Source organism: Daldinia caldariorum (assembly GCF_022478825.1).
Source record: "Daldinia caldariorum strain CBS 122874 unplaced genomic scaffold F4812scaffold_13, whole genome shotgun sequence".
Classification (NCBI taxonomy): domain Eukaryota; kingdom Fungi; phylum Ascomycota; class Sordariomycetes; order Xylariales; family Hypoxylaceae; genus Daldinia; species Daldinia caldariorum.
The window spans coordinates 1,033,075-1,052,968 of record NW_025953049.1 but is presented as its reverse complement, the minus strand read 5'-3'; the positions used below and the strand labels follow the sequence as shown (position 1 = coordinate 1,052,968).

General features: G+C 44.1%; 7 protein-coding genes across 7 annotated transcripts; 3 read left to right on the top strand and 4 right to left on the bottom strand.

The window, feature by feature from the left end:
* Nucleotides 1–1,487: 1,487 nt before the first annotated feature.
* F4812DRAFT_452086 (fatty acid desaturase-domain-containing protein) lies at nt 1,488–2,852 on the top strand (the record flags this gene model as incomplete). The annotated part of the gene is made up of 4 exons (XM_047936296.1): nt 1,488–1,541; nt 1,601–2,399; nt 2,453–2,621; nt 2,678–2,852. 4 exons carry the CDS (start codon nt 1,488–1,490, stop codon nt 2,850–2,852), a joined length of 1,197 nt encoding a protein of 398 aa, XP_047788541.1.
* A 3,396-nt stretch (nt 2,853–6,248) lies between these two features.
* On the top strand, nt 6,249–13,372 carry F4812DRAFT_100514 (uncharacterized protein). Its single transcript, XM_047929247.1, has 5 exons — nt 6,249–6,391; nt 6,475–7,054; nt 7,105–7,714; nt 7,764–12,256; nt 12,334–13,372. The coding sequence occupies exons 2-5, from the start codon at nt 6,605–6,607 to the stop codon at nt 12,928–12,930; spliced, it is 6,150 nt and encodes a 2,049-aa protein (XP_047788540.1). The 5' UTR covers nt 6,249–6,391; nt 6,475–6,604; the 3' UTR covers nt 12,931–13,372.
* A 1-nt stretch (nt 13,373) lies between these two features.
* On the bottom strand, nt 13,374–14,939 carry F4812DRAFT_100459 (Protoglobin-domain-containing protein). Its single transcript, XM_047929246.1, has 3 exons — nt 14,424–14,939; nt 14,096–14,366; nt 13,374–14,032 (listed from the first exon to the last, which is right to left on the bottom strand). Exons 1-3 carry the CDS (start codon nt 14,527–14,529, stop codon nt 13,579–13,581), a joined length of 831 nt encoding a protein of 276 aa, XP_047788539.1. The 5' UTR covers nt 14,530–14,939; the 3' UTR covers nt 13,374–13,578.
* An 837-nt stretch (nt 14,940–15,776) lies between these two features.
* F4812DRAFT_436340 (uncharacterized protein) lies at nt 15,777–16,863 on the top strand. Its single transcript, XM_047934842.1, has 2 exons — nt 15,777–15,845; nt 15,908–16,863. Exon 2 carries the CDS (start codon nt 15,936–15,938, stop codon nt 16,620–16,622), a length of 687 nt encoding a protein of 228 aa, XP_047788538.1. The 5' UTR covers nt 15,777–15,845; nt 15,908–15,935; the 3' UTR covers nt 16,623–16,863.
* A 139-nt stretch (nt 16,864–17,002) lies between these two features.
* On the bottom strand, nt 17,003–17,539 carry F4812DRAFT_461193 (uncharacterized protein; the record flags this gene model as incomplete). Its single annotated transcript, XM_047937826.1, has 1 exon — nt 17,003–17,539. One exon carries the CDS (start codon nt 17,537–17,539, stop codon nt 17,003–17,005), a length of 537 nt encoding a protein of 178 aa, XP_047788537.1.
* A 226-nt stretch (nt 17,540–17,765) lies between these two features.
* On the bottom strand, nt 17,766–18,158 carry F4812DRAFT_466015 (uncharacterized protein; the record flags this gene model as incomplete). The annotated part of the gene is made up of 3 exons (XM_047938513.1): nt 18,056–18,158; nt 17,946–17,999; nt 17,766–17,890 (listed from the first exon to the last, which is right to left on the bottom strand). Exons 1-3 carry the CDS (start codon nt 18,090–18,092, stop codon nt 17,766–17,768), a joined length of 216 nt encoding a protein of 71 aa, XP_047788536.1. The 5' UTR covers nt 18,093–18,158.
* A 675-nt stretch (nt 18,159–18,833) lies between these two features.
* Nucleotides 18,834–19,173, bottom strand: F4812DRAFT_461191 (uncharacterized protein; the record flags this gene model as incomplete). Its single annotated transcript, XM_047937825.1, has 2 exons — nt 18,834–18,973; nt 19,044–19,173. 2 exons carry the CDS (start codon nt 19,171–19,173, stop codon nt 18,834–18,836), a joined length of 270 nt encoding a protein of 89 aa, XP_047788535.1.
* Nucleotides 19,174–19,894: the final 721 nt, after the last annotated feature.

Here is a 19,894-nt window from a genome sequence, read left to right as displayed (position 1 = left end):
TATTGCGCCACGTCCGTGGCCCATGAGTGGCACACTCACAGTTTGTTTACAACCTGGTTACTTCCTATCGTTTCCCCATTAAAAACATATGAGGTACTTGGGTACCTAAATACTACGTATCTTCACATGGATCTGGCCAGCAAGCCCTGTTAGATCTTAATTATTTTCGTGTGCATTAGGCTAGATACTTGCATACATATGATAAGAGCATATACTGCTTAACGCAAATAAGCATGAATGGTTTTTTTCTTCCTATTCTTTTTTTGGACAACTTTCCCTTAGGCCGACTTGCCTCGTACACAAGTCTTACACTCCGTGACGTGTAAAGGACTAAGACAAGAAGCGACGAATCAGTTAGTTTCTAACGATGAAATTGATATTTTGATTTTTGGTGCTGTATATTATATAATTTAGGTACCTACGAATTAGGAGGGTAGTATTAGGTGTGGTGCTACTTGGGCTTGTAGACACCTAAGTTCGTCAAGTCGCCATTCTGAACGGCAGGCTATTTCTATAGGCTAGTTAGGATGGCGGTCAAGAGAACTGCCAGGCTAGTATGAAGTGGAAGCCTATCTCACTGTTGGCATTTCTAATTTATGTAAGGCTTACTGTAATTCTACTACGTAAGTGATAAACTAGTTTGCTTGGGTATCTGATACGACATTTCATCTCCTTTTTTATGTGCCTTTATGAGGGAGAAGAAAAAAAGAGGAATACAACGATAACGCGCAGAGCAATCGGGTATGGATTGGAAAAGGAGAGATGAACGGGGGTTTTTTTTTTTTTTTCTTTTTTTTTTTTCTCATTACCCGACCATTTGAATTTTCATGTGTTTATCTTAATAACCAGGAGTAGTGGAACAGGAGGTAATAGTATATCCACTTCCTTTTTTTTTATCTGATCTTTATTGGTTAACATTCTCGTCCGCATGTTTCCTAAGACAGTGTAACAGGGTTCGCAGTCTTAAGACCCCTGAAACCTAAAAGGAAAAATTATTTAGATTAGGACTAGTCTTGATGACTTTAACCTATTTGCGAACCGTGCAAACTGGGAACCAGATTTAAATGTTAAGCTTAGAAGCTTAGACCCGCTCCTAAGATCCAAAACCCCAGGACCCTTATTCGGTATGAAGCGGAACCAGAACAGTGTTGAGGCTCATCTCAATGAAGATCTGCGTTCCAGACCGCCACGTGTAAGCTGTAAGAGGCTTAGTGGAATATTGTTCGAATGGCAAGCGACCCCTTTTCCCGTAACCCTAACTTTGATAATGGGGTTGAAGAGTAATACCACTAACAATAAGTCTCCCCCTAACGAAAAATTTGCAATCATTCAAAATGCGAGCATAAGACCCTGAAAATCCTCCTCTTCCTTCAGCCATACTCTCTCCCGAGACCCTTGAATAACAGGTCTTCAAGAGTTTTTCAGCTGAAATCTTTCAAGCCTGCTCAAGCTGGTCCGTACTACTGTTAGTACAGGCTAGATCTATAATGGCGACAGTTACCCAGGTCGAAGCGCCTGTCGCGAGGCCGCGTATAGTGTTGGTGAGTAACCAGGCAAATATACCAAGAGCAAGGAAATCAACGCTGACACTTCAACGTAGAACACTAAGGCAGAGCAACCGGCATTCCCTGATATTAACACCATCCGAAAGGCCATCCCCCCTCATTGCTTCAAGCCTTCAACATGGAGATCGTTATCATATGTTGCGCGAGATCTCGTGATGGCTGGCGTCCTTACCTATGCGGCATTGACGTATATCCCTTCCGTATCTAACCCTGCTTACCGTGCTTCTCTTTGGGTTGTATATGGGTTTCTCCAAGGCCTCGTGTTTGTCGGGTTATGGATTTTGGCGCACGAATGTGGTCATGGCGCTTTCTCTGTTCACAGAGGTCTTAATGATACAGTTGGCTGGGTCTTGCACTCTGCCTTGGGTGTGCCATATTTCTCGTGGAAGTTCTCTCACGCCCGGCACCACCGTTTCACCGGTCATATGCAGAAGGATATGGCCTTTGTTCCGCAGACCAGGCCCTCCTGGTTTATTAGGTCGCTAGGAGACGCCTTGAGCTCTTTCGTAAACTCCGAAGTTCTCGAGGATGCGCCCCTGGTCAACTTGATTCGTCTACTTGGCCAGCAGTTAGGAGGATGGCAGGTTTATATCCTCATCAATGCGACGGCGGGAGAGGATAGTTTGCAAAACCAGGACGCCAAATGGTGGAGGCGAAGCCACTTGGACCCTTTCAGCGGAGTCTTTCGTCCCCAGGAAGCCTTATATGTTCTCATCTCCGATTTAGGCCTCGCCCTTGTAGGTGCTGGTCTCTACTATAGCTCGTTGGCTCTTGGTTGGCAAACCGTATTCCTCCTGTACGGAGTTCCTTACTTCTGGGTGAACCATTGGTTAGGTAAGTGATGCTATCGCGACGTCGTATGGTCCAAGCCGCTAACATTGAATTAGTTGCCATTACCTACCTTCACCACACACACCAGGATGTCCCTCATTATGATGGCGCACGATGGACTTTCGTCGCCGGAGCCCTGGCCACTGTTGACCGTGATTTTGGCTTCATTGGGCGCCACATATTCCATGGCATCATCGACACGCACGTTGTGCATCATCTATTCTCGTAAGTACCCAAGTATAAATATTGTCATGCCAACTATGGTGCTAACTAGCATCCAGACGAATTCCCTTCTATTATGCTGAAGAAGCCACTCGAGCTATCAAGCCGCTACTTGGTGATCTCTACCACAGCGATGAGCGCTCATTCATGGCTTCATTATGGGAAACATCCCGTTCTTGCCAATACGTGGAGAACGACCCGAACAACCCTGGTGTTCTAAAGTGGGCTAAATAGATTTCCTGCCCGAGGCGGTAGAGAAAGGTTAAGCGCTAGTCGTGGCGAGCTGTTCTAGAGAATAGAGGTAGATACATGATAAAAATATAGAGACGGATAGAGCTGGGTATAGATATGACTGAATTAACAAAGTATTGAGATGCATTGTACTTGTCCATTCTTGCAACCATAAAGCTAGAGAATACATTACCGTCAAATGGGGGGTTATAGTAGCCGTATATATACCGTATACATACAGCTTACCATATATAAGCCGCCTTTAAAGTTGAGGGAAAAACTTTTATTTAATAATTTTATTATAAAAAATAAATAAATAAAATTTTTTTAAATAATATATATAAAAAACGGTTTTTACATTATAAGTAGTGTTACGAACCAACAGCCGAGGAGATCACGTTCAGGCCTGGGAGCGGGGTCTCAATACCCCTTGGTACGGATAAATCTCGTGTGACGAACCTACACTCAGGTCCGGTAGAGTGTAATGCCGATAGGTCTTGATTTTCAGGTAAACAGTAACGATACGAATTAAGTGTCAAATAAACGTTAAGGTGTTCGTCAGGAAGGCTTAAAGTCCTTCCCCTTATATGAATTAAATATAAGATTTAGATTAATAGCTGATAAGCTTGAAATGAATGACTAGATACATGAGAAACGTTCGATAGTTATATGAAATGCCTCTTCTACTTCCTGTTGCTATCGTTCATAGCATCTTTGTGTGATCTGGTTGATCTGGTCAAGATCACACAAGATCACCCAGATCACTACCCTCCATGAGGTTATTCCGAGATGTTACGAACCAACAGCCCGATGAGCCATGCCAAGTACGGAAGCGGGGTGACAACCAACAACGATTCGGCCAAACGTCGGATAATTGGATCTTATGGATCTTACGGATCTTACGGATCTTGACAAGATCCATAAGATCCCAAAGATCAACAAGATCAGTAAGATCTCAACGAAAATCATACGCAGAGTAAGGAAGCCAACAGGTCTATTTAAAACTATCATGTATTTAATCATTCATTTCAAGCTCATTAGCTATCAATCTAAGTCTTATATCTAACCCATATAAGGGGAAGGACTCCAAGCCTTCTTGACGAACACCTTAACGTTTATTTGACACTTAACTCGTATCGTTACTGTTTACCTAAAAATCAAGACCCATCGGCATTACACTTTACCGGACCTGAGTGTAGGTTCGTCACACTGATCCAGATCCATCAGATCCCTAATTCTCATCAGATCCATGATCGCTCCGAGGTTTATCCGTTCCCAAGGGATGAACAAACCCCGCTCGGTAAGCCTGAACGTGATCTCGTCGGCTGTTAGTTCGTAACAAATTTAACATTTTAAAAATTTAAAATATTTAAATCATAAATAATAATATTATTATTTAATTATTTAAATTACGTAATACTTTAAACATTATAATTAAAAGCTATTTTTTAAATTAAATTAAATTAAATAAATATAATTATATTTATTAAAAATATTGAACAGGTGTGGGGTATCTTAGTGTCATGATCAGTATGATCTCATGTATTGTAGTCACTCTCAGGCTATATAAGCCTTACCCCCTTCAAGATCAACGATCATAGATAGATCAAGCAATCTTCCACCTCGACACAATTATCCAGAGCTTTACGGACGTTATCTTAGATTCCTTTGATCACCTCTTAATATATCTTCTTTTGACCCCACTGCAGTCTATTCTTATGATATAACCTCAACCATAACCACCACCACCCGTATCCTCAACATCATGAATACCTTCCCAGGCGGCTAGTTATCTTCCCAAGCTATTCATTGCCTACTGATCAGGAGATTGAATAGTCTTGAGTAGAGGGTATCTACCCCCAGGAGGCTTCTACCCACTTGTTCAATATATATGGTTATTATAACTTTTTATTAAACGTTAATATATTAATAAATAATTATAAATGTGTTATTCATGAGCCATAGACGTGGCTCTTTCTGCTTTTCTTCAGTGTTAAGTAATTGTTTATAAAAAGAATAAAAAAATAAATAATAATCATAATAATCATAATAATAATCTTTCTTTTACATACCTGACAATACACACACACTTGTCAATAATTTTATTACGTAGGATGTGTCAGGAGTCTCACTTGAAACTCCTTGGAACAAAGGAGTTATTCTGTATATAGCTTTGGCTTCAAAGCAACTGTAGTTAGAGTTCCTTGCGGAACAACGAAGTTGTTTTACCTACTACATGCTCTGCGACGTGACAGGATTACGGGATTTGACGATGGTTACGAAACGATCTGCCCCGCACTTTTGGTACTGAGTTAGCCCGAGCCTCTTTCAACGTCGAGGTACTCTAAGTAGGTACCTGATACCTTAGTTACTAAGTGTCGTAGTCCGCTTATTAACTGTCAGCTTGTATGTTTTGATTGTAATATGATGGGTACCTAACCTACCTCTAAGCCTATTATGAATGAAACTGTGGCAAGTCGAAGTCTTAAATGTCCTATATCTTCTCCCAAATTTACTACAATAGCATGTTCCTCATAAATGAGAGATAGGATAAATAACGCCGAAAGGGGGCACATGTTCCAGGATGATGATTAGTAAATGTACGCCCATTTCGATGCCTCTGCATAATGTGCTGCAACGTAAACCGGGTCTCCTAGCCCGCAAAAATTACATTTTTCAACTTACTTTTTATCGGCAATCCTGGGAATCGTACACTTTGGATCTTCATAGGAACGTAAACTCGGCCTCTAACGAAAAGGGTCGATCCAGGGCTTCTAAATTTGCTTTGATAAGCCTTTAACCTTTGAGCGTGGCTGCTTATTAGCATATAGTAATCGGCGACTAGAGACTATCACCATGCTTATAATATGGGCATGCATGGCGCAAGGAAAGCAAATAGCAATGGATGATTTACGAGTAGCATCATGTATTCTAAGTGTACCTATGCGCGGTGGCGTAAACGGTTAACGCCACTTTTATCTATGACAGCTAATCAAATAATGCTATGGTCTTATCACAGTTCTTATAACAATACTTTATACGAGACTAATGGACCCCGAGGTGAAAGATGGCTTTGGCTGATAGGGCGTCATCTAGTAAGCGAGATTAAGCTTGGAATCCGCTGACGAAAGTGAATACCGCACGTTCTTGTGTCTCCATCTGGATGCGTCCTACTGATAGAAGCTCACGGAGCCGAGAACGCATCCGCATATTAGACACCACCCTTTGCCATAGCGGTGGCGTAACTACTTAAAGTGTAATTGGGTACATAGAGTCCATCGGACAATAGCGAGGTATTTAAGACACGGCCACGATAATCTATCAGGTGCTGCATCTTCACGGACGTGCCGCTATATTCGAGCCAACTAGAGATACCCGACCTAGCCGAACCTATCTCTTATTACGCATCGTAAGGTAAACAATAATACATGCAATGAAACATTTCTTCTTTAGCGATGTATCCAATAAAAATGCTTAGAGTGTTGCGGACAGATGACCTCCTAAACCTAGAGCGGAGTTGGGCTGAGTTGGGCATGGCTTCGGTGAGATACAACCGTTGAGCCAAAAGTGCATTTCTTATTACCACAATTGCTATTACAGTCTATCTGACAGCTTCTTTCTACAGCTTCTTTTGCGTTATACTGGCAACACTTCCAAACTTATTAATCATTAATGACCGACTGCTCTTAGGTTTGCGGAACCGCAGGTCTGCTTCCTCTTCCAACTTATCTCCGAATTCTGCGGAAAGTTGGGAAATGAAAAAAATCATGTCTCCTCTCATGGCCGGTAAAGGGAGCTCCTCGGAACTAACCAAGCACACCGTTGTGACATCTTCTACTGAGGTTGGCGCGACTAGTCCCATAATTACTCGTACTACAAGCCATTTAGATACCAAATCAACACCTATTCAAGTCACTCATGCCATGGAAACAGCTAGGAAAGTAAGGTCTAGGATCGTGCACGAGTTTGGAGACGTTGAGGATGTGCACCTCGAGCGAATTAATCTGCAGTATTATATAAAATACATTGCTGATCGGCGTAGGACACATATACCCAAGCGGGGAAGTCAGTGGGATCAAGTGCTAAAGGAGGCTGAATTCTTTGGCCTTCAAATCGACGAGTTCACTTTGGCTGTTGAAGACTTCATTGTCGATAGTACGACAGTACGAGATACCGCATTGGCAAGCTGCTATCTTCTACTCGAGGTATGTAACGTTCTTAAAGTATCATCTCCATCGAATCTAACCAGACCCAGCTTGGCTGCGACCAAGCGCAAGCTTTGGAACCAACTTTCAATACCCTATACGAACTTGGACAGCTTCTTGCAAACACACTTGAACTTCGGTCCCTATTCACCCTGAGTGATGGAATCGCGAATTCTTTAGGCGAAATTGTCGTGTGCCTTGTGCGTCTTCTTGGTGATATAACAGTCTTTTATCACCAGCGGGTTAGTCGACTCTCCCAAACATCTAGGACTATCCAGTTCGATCTTGAATTTGGAAACCAATTAGAAGAAATATGTTCCAAGAGGGTACAGCTTATCAACACGATATGGAGCTATAAGCTAGGAAGTGCTCACACAGGGAACGATGTCGCGTTACTCCATCGAGACTTGGGCTCGACCCGAGCTCATATAAAGTCATACCTCTATGGCCGCATCCAAGAAAAGAAACGCCGCACGGAAGGAACATGTGAATGGCTCGAGGATGATCTTTTCGACTTCCTTGAAAATGGCGAGAAAATTCTCGCCGTCACGGGTATTGCCGGATGTGGAAAGAGTATGCTGGCGGGTTGGGTACGCGATCAATTGGAGAGACCAATTGGCTATTCGAAACAAAAGCATAGGACAATATCGTTTCAATTCGGTAAGTATTTCCAATTACGTCTAGTATGTCCCTCTCTAATGTGCTGTAGCCATCGACCACAAGGAGAAGTCAACTATCATAGCCTTCCTGAAGAGCGTGCTATCCCAGTTACTTGAGATTAGCATTGGCGATAGCAATCTTTTCAACAACCTTTCCTCCGCCGTGAAGAAATTTGGAGAGGATAATAACAAGGAAGAATTCACTAATCAAATGTGGGCTTTGCTCGATAATGGATTCGCCACAGTCAATAGTAAGCGAGTGAACCTCACGCTCATTATTGATGGGCTAGATGGACTAGTTGGAGGAGACACGGCAGGCCTTGAGCTATTTCGGCGAATCCACCAAAGTGTCAAGAAACTGGAAAGTATTCGCGCCATAATATTCTCGCGTCCTAGTTCACACATTGGCCAACTCGATCAACCCGATGTCAGACACGTCGTGATCACCCCTGAACAAGTCCATGATGACATACAACTCTATTTGAAACTTGGTCTTTCCCAACACAAGGAATATACGTCTCAAAGTATCCCAAAGCCAGAGGAACTCCTAGACGAATTGGTGTCTCGGGCGAAAGAGTCCTTCCTCTTCGCATACTTGTCGCTCCAGTTGCTAGCCACCGGTACCAGCTTAGACTCGTTCTCTAAGTTCATTCATGCCATCAACCCAGAACTGAACAATAATCACGAAAGCCTCCTCAAAGAGCTCACCAACAAGATCAACTTGAAAGACGAAAATGCCAATCGTCTCTTAACCTTCATGATAGTCACCGAGCGACCGTTCGAAATAGGAGAAGTGGAAGATTTGTTGAGTATCGATCTTTCAAAACGGACCAGTTCATCAAATGTTGATGTACGCAGCATGATATCTGCCACTGGGGGATTACTCATTGAGAATCAAGGGGCCATTTGCTTCAAGCACCCCATCGTCCGAAGTTACATCACCCAGCTTTGCGGCTCATCACTCATATCTCTCAAAGATGCCCACTGCTTGCTGACAATGACACTTCTATTACATGCAAAAATAGCTCTTATGCAGACCTGTGGCCCATCTATTGACATGGTAAAGAGAACGACCATTGACCAAGTGTACAGGTCCTGTCCCCTGGTCAAATTCACCGTGAAATATTGGGTCGCTCATCTCCAACGGTCATCATTTACCAATGCAAAGGGGGACCTAGAGCTATCGGAGGACTTTAAAGGTATCTTTCCAGATTCTATCCTTCTTGTTATGCTGGAATGGTCTAGCTGGCAGACTCAGCATGCCGCTTCTGCTCTCGACCTACACAACTTGGCATTGAAAGTACGCACCACTTGCTTTGGAGAAAATAATCGCACTGTGCTGCAGAACCTTATAATCATCGGTACCATCTATCGGACGCAGTCGGATGCGGCCAAAGCTGCGGACATATTCTATCGTGCTTCATCTGTCGGCCAGGCGGTTATGTCCAAGTTCGACCCGCTGGTAATTACCTGTACTTCGATCTTCTTAACCTGTACCGAGGAAGTTACCTATTCGGAGAGAACTACAAGTGCCATCTATCGCGAAGAGATGCTTCACTTCTACATTGAGGTTTGCAAGAGACAGTATGGCGCTAACTCGGACCAAGTCATTCGATGGTACGAAGCACTAATTAAGCTCTACCGTGATATATGCGAAGAGCATACGGCAGCTGTCATTCTTGGAGAACTCCACGGGATAATCACCATCCGTTTTGGGAGCGGCTCGGCTAAAGAACGAGAAATAACTAGAAAGCTCATTGGAATACAGGTAGTGCTCAAAAGGGGAAAGACCCGAGGATCCAAGAGTCAAGACGACGAGCTACTCTTCAAAATTAGCGAAGACTTGGAGCTGACTGATGAACGACGAATCAATATCATTCTTAACATGGCTGAAACCTATGAGTCGCAGGAGAAGTTCACATATGCTGAAAGACTTTACATTGTTCTCTGGAGTCGCATATGCAAAGCTTGTCACCAAAATGCTACCGTTGAGCTGCAAGTTGTTCAGCTTAATATTGCTCTCGAATACATCCACTTTCTATGTCGTCGTAAACGCGAGAGTGAAGCGTGCAACATAATGGTTTGCATCTGGGCTGAGTATGAGCACTGTTTGTTTGCATCAGATATCATTGTTCAGCGCCTCAAGGAGCTCTCCATTTTGTTCAAACAATTCGGCTTGCTTGCAGTGTCCATGTCTATACTCAAGAAAGCCTGGGAATGGTTTAAAGAGCACAAAATGACTGAGTCGAAAGAAGCTTCCGAGACATCCATTACCATTACCGAAGTTGTCGAGAAAATAACAGAGACTACCACAGCTACCACTACTACGACGACAGAGGCGGAGACTGTAATGCGGGAAATCTATAAGACCACCTACACAAGAGCGAGCTCAGACAAAGTGGATCATCTCTTTTTCAAAGCATGTTTGGCTCTGGTTGGCCTTCATATGAGACATGAAAACTGGTATGAAGCAGAGCTTGTGTTACAGAATTCCTTGGAACTGGTATGGAAAGGAGTTCTTACAGTCGATGAGAAGATTACTCTAGAAGGCGACTTCATATCAGAAACCGTCTTGACTGCAACACGCCTAGCTCTCTTCTACCATCGACAGAGGAAGTTCGATAAAGCTGAACAAATTTACCTTCGTGTATGGAGGGCATGCTTTAACTCACTCAAAGCCGATCACGTCGTTCTTACCGATGTGACTTCAGAGTTACTCTCCTTCTACAGGAAGTATCATCGTTACGGGGAGGTCATCGAAATACACAGGCAGCTTCTCGAGCGCTATCGCAAGAATTTGGGCGATACTCACGAACTCACCATTCAGACGCTGTACCAATCAGCCTCCGTCTATCAGCTCCTCGGACGTAAGGAGGCGTATGATTATTACGCCGAGATAATAACATTGTACACTCACGATAGGTTTTGCCATCGTAGTTACAACATAGCGGGTAACCTGCTTAGATTCTGCCGAGAAGAGAACCGATGGACAGATTTGAAAAAGCTCTGTGAAGTACTATGGGAGACAGTCACCAAACATCATCATGAATTCAAAATATCGGAAGAATTTATTCAGCTGGTGTACGAGCAGTACCTTTACGTACTCGAATTTTATGAGAAAATGGAATTCTCAGTCCTCCGCAAGCGTACTGTTGAGTATCTCGAAACGGTAAAGGCTGTTTTTGGCGTTTCGGTCGCCATTTACCCCACAGCATTGATCGCTCTCGCGGAGGTGTGCGAGAAGAGTCAAGAACATCATATGGAATCCGTTGAAACATACGAGAAAGTCATAACAAAGACGGAGAATATCACAACAGTGACGGAGACTCAAGTTCGTACAATTAAGAAACGTCTGTCTACGCTCTACGTTACTATAGTTACCAGCGGCAAAAATACCGAAACATCGACTGTAGAGAGGGCCATTGCGGTATGTTCGGAAACTTACGAACAGTTCAAAATTCAGTTTGGCTGGTGGCACGAGACGACCCTTCTGAAACTCAAGGAGCTGGTATTATTGTACAGCAAGCTCAATAACGACAATGCTCGTGCTACGATAGTGAACTTATTGCAAGAGAACATCATCAAGGTCCTTTCTACGGCTACAGTTGCAATGGACCTTTACGAGGCTGCGATAACCCTCGCCTCTATCTACAAGGTCGTAAAGCTCGAACGGGAAGGCCACGAATTGCTCCGACAACTACGTATATTGATACTCTTCCCAGGCTTCGACATCGCCGAACAGAATATTACCATAAAACTCGACATAAAGCCAACCAGGGTAACCCTAGTGTTCCTCATTGCTCTCGAAGAGGGTCTCCACCAAGCAGACGGGAAACTTGGTCCCAATCATTTCTCCCAGCTTATGGCCGATCTATTATTGGAGACTCTGCTCTACGAACAATATGTCTCTGCAACCACTGGAATGGGAGAAAAGACAAGCATCGAGATCATACTGGGGCATGGTGCTCGACTCCGTAGTCTCTGGGTTACCCTCGGCCGAGAGAGCTTTGTCACCGTACTTGACAAAAAGCTATTCGCTGCCTTTAAGGAGCAGTATGCCAAGATACTAGACTCCTACAGTAACGACAGGAACGTAGTCTTCGAACTCTACATAGCGCTACTTACGGAAATTGGCGACAAAACTGCGACTGAACGCACCACGGTCGATTTCGCCATGGCTACTGTTAAGGCCATCAATGCGTTGGTGCGGAAGTTGATGGCCGAACCCAAGGAGTACCCGCATGCGCATGCCGTTGCGAAATGTGGCTTCGATTTCGCCAGTTCGCAGGATTTCTACCAGGACCCGAGTCGTGGAGTCTTTGGTTACAGACTCGCCGAGATGCTTGCCGGGCACGGGGTTCCGAGTTGGGAGACGGCAGACAGTAAAAAGAAGGAATCCATGCTGGCTATGAGCCGCAACGTATTACAAACTGTATTTGATGCATTCTGCAAAGCTGGCGTCGACGTTGTCAGCTTGCGCCGTGAGGACTTGTCGAGTCTTATCAACTTGTTAGCAGACCAGAAGAATTACAGCATGTTAGAGGTAAGAGTTACCAACCCTAGCCCTTTTCTCTATATCTCCTAGATACACTTTCTTGATAAAGTGCTAACTTGTTTTAGACTCTTCTTGCTAAGCTATGGCGTTCGCGCAAGTTTCAGCGCGACTGGTCGCCAGCCTTCATCTTACACATCGGACAGCTGCTCCTCGACGCGCGAGTTTTGGCTTCGCATACCGATAGCGCTATTAAATTAGCTAAGAAATTATACTATAATGTGCGGCAGTCACACGATAGCGTTGATCGGCAGGCGCTGAATCTCGCCAATAAGCTCTCAGTCTTACTCGCCCAAGCCGGCCTCACCCGCAATACTGGACGTATCCACATCGAGGTGCTGCACGATCTAATTGAGCACAGCATCGCGGCGGGAACCGACCCTAAGGAGAAGGAGCGCCTACATGCCGCCGCAGACTTGCATCTTGACGGTCTCCGCCGTTGCGGCTGGGCTCCACGGTCTTGGTATATCCGTACGGCGACGGAGCTGCACACCAAGCTCGGACGCAGATACGGCGGCCTAACGGTGCCGCCGGTCGAGAAATGGGGCGATGCTAAAAAGGAGAAGGAGAAGGAGTTGAAGTATCCGGGCCCGACGACGTGGAGCCTCGATGTCGAAAAGGAGACTACTGGAAGGGATTTGGTTTCTCCTGCTAAGGCGCGTTAGGATTACTCCACGCGAGCTATTCAATAAGTCATCACATCACGTAAGGTGGTGAGGATCCGATATATGAAAAAAAAAAAAAAAAAAAAAAAGCATGGGCTGTATGATTGAGCGGAAAATCAGGTGAGGTTAAAAGAAATACGTGCCTAGCGCAAGGCATGGAAGTTAACGATTTATGATATATTATGTCTTTATTATGAGGTTCACTTGTTGCTCAATTATCTATCGGCGGCTTTCTGGTTTGGCGTTATTAGTCTGTATCAAGTTTAAGAGATGTCTTTTTAATAGATACCTAACCTGAGTTGTTCATGTAACTGCCATACCTTCTTAATGCCCAATGTCGAAATACGGATGTCTGGAGATACTGCTTCCCCTTTATATCTTTACTTCTCTTACGTGGTAACTAAAGCTGCCTCGTACCACTCATGTTTATAAGCAAAAACACGATCGTGGAGCCAAAGAAAATGCAAGGTAGTGAACGTGCGTAAATAGATATGCTGCCTATAATGCTTCCTAAGTTATCCCAATAAACCCGCGGTTCCTTTGACGCCCCTATATGCCTATGACATAGTTCCCTCCCTCTTGAAGTCGCAGCCAACATAAACCCAAACCATGAAAACGAATTGGTGACATCGCGCATAATGTGCGATTTTATTTCGTTTCAACGTGCGATCGTATAGGCAATGTTGATGTCGATGAACATCCACCCTTTTTCTCGGCGTCCTCCCCGCATCCATTACACGCCTCTGCTTTAGCTGCCGCAGAAAACCCAGAGAAGGGACAAGTTTGAGACGATGGGAGGCCTTCCTCAATGTCCTCTAAGATCTTCTTGCCGTGTAGGAACCCTTCAGGCTCGACTCTCTGCTTTTCCATCTCATCTGCAAACTCATCGCCATCGCGCACATACCACTTCGCGAAGAGGTCGTTCTGGACCCAGATGACTTTGCCAATCGCCTTCACCAATGCGATTTTCTTGTCTGTCCGCAGGCGCGGGTGCGAAAGAAGCGCCTCTGTAAAAGTGTCCTGTATGAAGGCGAGACATGCTCCAATATGGACATACTCGACGTGGAGGGGGTGCTCACGCCCACGACCAGTATGCATCATGCTAGATATTCATTGTTAGGAGGCTCCATGCTATTTATTTGACCGAACGTAAGTGTCAACTCACCCCACTTTGTCTAGATATTCCCAAAATTCCATGGTGCTGGGATCCGAGCATAACTTGGCAAGATACGCCCTTAGGAACATTTTGCGATGTAGTATTTGCGGGCTGTTTTCGTCGAGATTATCATCTACCGGCCCCTCATAGCTGGTACTTCGAGTTTCCAGGGCTCGCGTTGTGATATCATACTGCAGCAGTTTTTGGTAGACAATGTTGACGATAGCAGGAATAAGCTGTTTGATGTATTTGGAGCCTGACACCAAGGCTTCGATATCATCTTAAATTCGGTTAATATAGGGGGGATACACTGAGAGTGAGGATGGAAGCTTCATACTTGAACTGAAATCGATGAATGAGTGGAGATACTGTATTCGTGCTTCGAGATTTGTGTATAGATCTTTTCGATCGACATGCTGTCTAGGTCGTGCGGAGGGTCCCATTGTGGAGAATGCTGGTGCTTGAAACCAGGTACCCAATTGTACGGATTTTGACTTAGAAGTGAGTGTCTAAGATCTAAGGAACAGCAGGAGTTATACTGGATGAAGAAGCCGAGCTTTGAGAGAGAAACGGTTACCAACTAAGAATAAAATGAAAAACCTAAGATTGAATTTCATACAATAAATAGAACAAATATGGGAAAAAGAATATGGAAAAAGAAATGCCATTATATGTTCAAGCTCGAGGTTTGTGACACTACTTAGGAATGAAGCGATGATGAGCGATGATGGGCTGACATCGTGTGGGACCATCGAACCATCATCTTGGGCGCATTTGGCCTGGTCTGGTCATCCCCGGTCTGTTTTGAATACCCGTAGCTGAGCTGCATCAGGCCAAAATGATGTCAAAGTCGATCTATGCGCAGTTTATTTCCCATCAGGCCTCGTAGGAAGTTACCTATCTGAGATCAATGAGTGATTAAATAATATCATTAGGACCTACCTAAGGTACCTTACAGCGATAGCCGCCATGCAAACACTAAGACGCGCGCTTCTCGCTACTATTGACGGCGGGACAACAACTCATGAGTGCGACAACCTTAATAATAGTAAGTATCTCCAGGGCACTTATACACGAATGAACTTGGTCTCTGACCAACTCACTATTGAACCATGATACCGTAAATACCTCGGCTTTTGGTGAAGCAGGTATCTAAGAAAAGAGCTAGCGCTATTACAAAACATGCAACAATTGCGATATAGATGAACAGACTTGCTACAAAAAAAAAAAAAAAAATTGAAAAATAGAAAGAAAAAATCAAGAGATAACTATGTCCTGTACCTAGGGTATATAAATAACTTGATGTTGTATTAATCGAGCTTCGCCTAGTAAAGCTCAGTGATACAGGTAAACAAGCACTCAGTAATTAGAACATCTCAACGGCAGCCACGTCCACTACGACCATCGCAACAGTAATCAACTCATATAGTGGACGTAATTGTGTCCCCTTAAAGTTGAAAAGTTCAAAATAGACCTTTGTTCTTGATCGCTCTTCCTCGCGGGAGCTCAGTGGCCTCAGATTTTCCCACCTGAGCTGACCCAATCGGAGATGATGGAAGCATCCAAGCCAATGAAAGTCAAATTTATGCCCTCGGGCGTTTGCTTATGGTCTGTGCACGAAATTTCTCCGGTAATCTAGCTTATTTTAATCCTGTCTTTCCCCGCACTATACCTTAGACAGATTAGTTGAGTCCACAACACATTCACTACTTCACGCTAGACTTCACGCTAGACTTCATACTAGAAATCAGACTACGAGGTAGGTAACTATATGAAGTTGTGGAAATTCTTTAAGCATCTAAGCTAACGTAACCACTGTAGCTAAGGACCTCATCTTGTTCTAGCCACGATGGTCGGCTTGCCCCCAGGAAGACAGCACGATGCAACGCAGTCAACCCCTTCGCAGCAAATTCATTTAGCATGGCCAAACGACTATGTATCAGTTGGCACAGACAACCAATCTGTATCTGTTGACCTCAAAGACCCATACCATGAAAATATTGATAGATTTGGCCAAAATGAAGGGCCCAAGGAACCTATCGCTTTCCGTCCTCAGGTAACCGTCAATGTCTTTAATAACAACGCACCAAACACTGGAGCCGCAGGAGCAAAGGAGTCCAAGCCAAAAACTGCAGGACCAGTCAATGAAAAACTAGCTAAAGAGACCAACAAAAAAATAGCCGACCTGACTGCTAAACTTGAAGCTTTGTCGAAAAAGGTTGATGAGCTTTCTTCTGCCTTAGAATCGGCACGAGGACCACGAGTTGAATGCGGCTTGTGGAACACGGGAGAGGTGCGCTCATGGAAGTATCCTTCCAATGAGACTAGAGGGCGAATCAATTTCAAAAAGGACTTCAAATCTATCCCCAAAGTCACAACTGGTATGTCCTCAGCCGACGTTTCGAAGGACGCAAACTTCAGAGTGTCTGTCTATCCGACTGAAATCGACCAGAGAGGGTTCAAAATTAATGTGCATGGTTGGTCAGACACGGTGATATATTCCTGTGGCGTGTCGTGGGTTGCCATAGGAGAGTAAGTTATCTCACACAGGCTCCTTTGAACGTCTTATTACATTGGGAGAGGCTATCATAGTAGGTATTTGCCATACTGAACTTGTTCAACACGGAAGGCAGACAGAGTAAAGTATTGACTGCATTGAGAATCTATGGCGGCGGCAGATAGTTGAACCAATACATATATGACTGCCCAGAAATTTGACTCAAGACTAGACGGCCCTCCTTACAGCGGATATATGCACTTTTAGGTTCTCTCGGTCGGTTTTATCCAAGTCCTTGTCATTTATCTTGATTGTTCGACCATCAGCATCAAGTACTTCATTCTTCTCGTCGCTCCAATTTTGCTTAACTACCTTAAGCTTAGCATCCGTTCGTTCTCGCGTTTGAGATAGAATCAGATCTATAAGCACATTTCTCGATAGATGAACTGATAAATCTTGAATGTGACTACACTACCCCCAGATGATTCGAACTGGTAGGATAAATCTTGTAAGAGCAGGGTCGAAAATGAACCGGCTATGTGACAGGAATTAAAACGAAAGCACTGTAATAAGCGACAATATATCATTTCCTCATATGCGATGGCGAGAATATCTGCTTTCTGAGCGGCACCATCCTTGGTTCCCAACTCTATTGCTCGCTTATGGGTCGAATTAGGTAGAGATCCCTCGCGTAACGAGTTAAGCCTCCCTTCTTCTTGACCGAAATAGAACTTAACTCCCTCAGCTTCGGCAAGCTTTTGAAAGTGCGCACAAGCCTCGCTGTACTTTGTAAAACCAGCAAGAGAGTCTAAGACAGCTTCAAAGGTCATGGGAGGAGAGCTTTCCAGAATTTCAAAGTCGAGAAGCTTGGAATCCCACTCTAAACCACGAGCGCGCTCTCTATCCTCTGGGTAGTTTTTGACAAATTGGGTATCGCGCAGTCCCTCGTGATGCATATTTGCTAGAATTTCTTTTCCAAGGGCCCCTAAGTGCTCCGAAAGTTGTACGTGAAGGATACCACAGCTTACAAAAAGGTCAGTATTATCTTCTTGAGATTGTTGACGTGTTTCATTTAGCGAAACCCCTGCTTCCCGACCCTCCATGAAAAGCCGTTGATAATGTATCTTTATTCCATATGATGCTCAGAACTAAGAGTTTATAAGTGAGAAGAATTAGGTTTAATTAGACCTTGAGATCATTTACAATCTTGTTGTGATCCATGGGTGTGGATTGCACTCTATCTTCATATCCTGGTAGATATCTCGTTTCATCATAGCGGTTTTGATCGAAGACGGTGGCGTTATATCCTAGAGTCGAATAAGAGACTAGAAATGATCAAGATATCATAGTTCTGGTTCTTACCTCTTGTGCGTATGGAGACAGCCAATACAGCTTCCGAAAGCGCAAACACGCCGACTTAATGAGATTTAATACAGAGATTTCTTAATTTATTTAGTATATCAGTGACATACCTCCCACAATTGCCATCGTCTTGGTTCCTTCTGTCATTTTGCCTGCTATTACTGAAATAATCAGAACGGCCCTTTTCCCCGTGAAATGACAAGCATATGAATTATTATACAATGATGGATGCATAAAAGTACTTTGAAGGAAGTTCGCGCGATATAGCGCGTATCAAGTCTACGTATAGGAGTAGGGGTATTTTAAGCTAAGCAAAAAAGGGGCTTACTACCTAGCTCGTAGATAAATTACTTGGAGGTACCTAGAGAAATTGAACGCTTTCACGGAATTCAGCGATAAAAATAAAAACGCCTATTTCAATACGATGATGCCTTAGTGGACTTCCTAATACCCGTCTAGGATGACACAAAAGTTGGGTAGCTCTCGTGCTTTGATTTTCCAACCCAAAGATTTTATCTTAGATTTAGGCAGTTAGTGGAAGTGGTGTGCAAAGAATGATAACTTTAAGAGAGGTAGAGCAGATACTAGACTGTTATAAGCTTGAGGTTAGGGACTTCAGCGCGGAGAGACTATCTGTATCAAGGAGTGACATTGAGTATCTGACGTAAACCGGTTTAGAGCTACTGAACGAACGTAAATGCGAGTGACGTAGTAGTCGCGACTAGAAGACCTTTGGGTCCAACGGCCCAAAAGTGTACAACGATGATGAGAAAGCAAGCTGCCGAAGCCTGCTGACAGTCCGAAACGCAAGGCAATATGACCCCATGGCTGACGACCTGGTAGCCCATTCTGACGTCGCCATGCCATACCTCGCCACCAAACTCAGCCCTAATACAGCCCAACCACAATATCACCACGGACCCTAGCCGTAGCATGCACTTCAGCCTCTAGATCAAGCTTAATTCCGACCAAAAGGGCGGCATCCTTAAGCTTACCAGACTCATCGACGGGTCCCTTAAGGAGGTTGCCTAGCTCAATAATATTAGCACAATGACAAACATTAATATTAGTTATAGGGTATCTAGAACAATATCATACCAATCGGTCCATTAGCACTACCAGAGAGTCCTGGCATGGGGAGACTGTGCTTCACGGCTGAACTGGTATGACGATCTGCAGCACCAATGGAGCTTCCGCCGGTGGTAATAGGAGCGTTGGTTCTATTCATTGATGTTAACCTCAAGTACCTCCTAGACCGGATATGAATACTAACGAAGACATGTTGAATGTTTATGAACTGTCAGTGGCTATTTCTATTAGTCTCTTATAAATCAGTACCTGTATAATCCGGTAGATACTCACTCTAGTCCGTTTGATATTGACGTATATATCCTTCAAATATCTTGCTGAGAGACTTTCCCTAGTCGTTGCTAGTCGTTGCAGCGGAAAGAGGGAAAAGCTGGTAGTAGAAGCAGTTGCAAATTGTTATGAATGAGCTGTTTTCTGTGAGGCAACTCTTCGAAGCTGTCGAGCTTTCTATCTAAAGGCTTTCAGGTGTCTGTTTCTCCAAGATAAAAACCACTCATCTCGGAAGATCGTCAGTGGCTTTTATACACTTCTTCATCTTATTCGAGGTGGGAAATATGTATAGTGACAGTATGGAGCGCCCTGAATGAAGAACTACAATTTCATCACTCTTCGGTCAACTTCTGAACCATGACGAGTGCTGTGCGAACTTACTTCCAAAAGTCATCCCAACCTCATGAGATCCTGGCGTGTTGGGCGTCGTATCCCAGAGTGCATATTCGTAATTCCTGCAAGAGGATAGGCTTGCCCTCATCATGGAGAAGACCGACTATGCTTTCTAATCATACGATTTAGGAGAAAATGGCCTTTGGGAGTTACACTTCGGCACCTGGGATGCAAGCCAGTTCACTTTCGAGATCGTT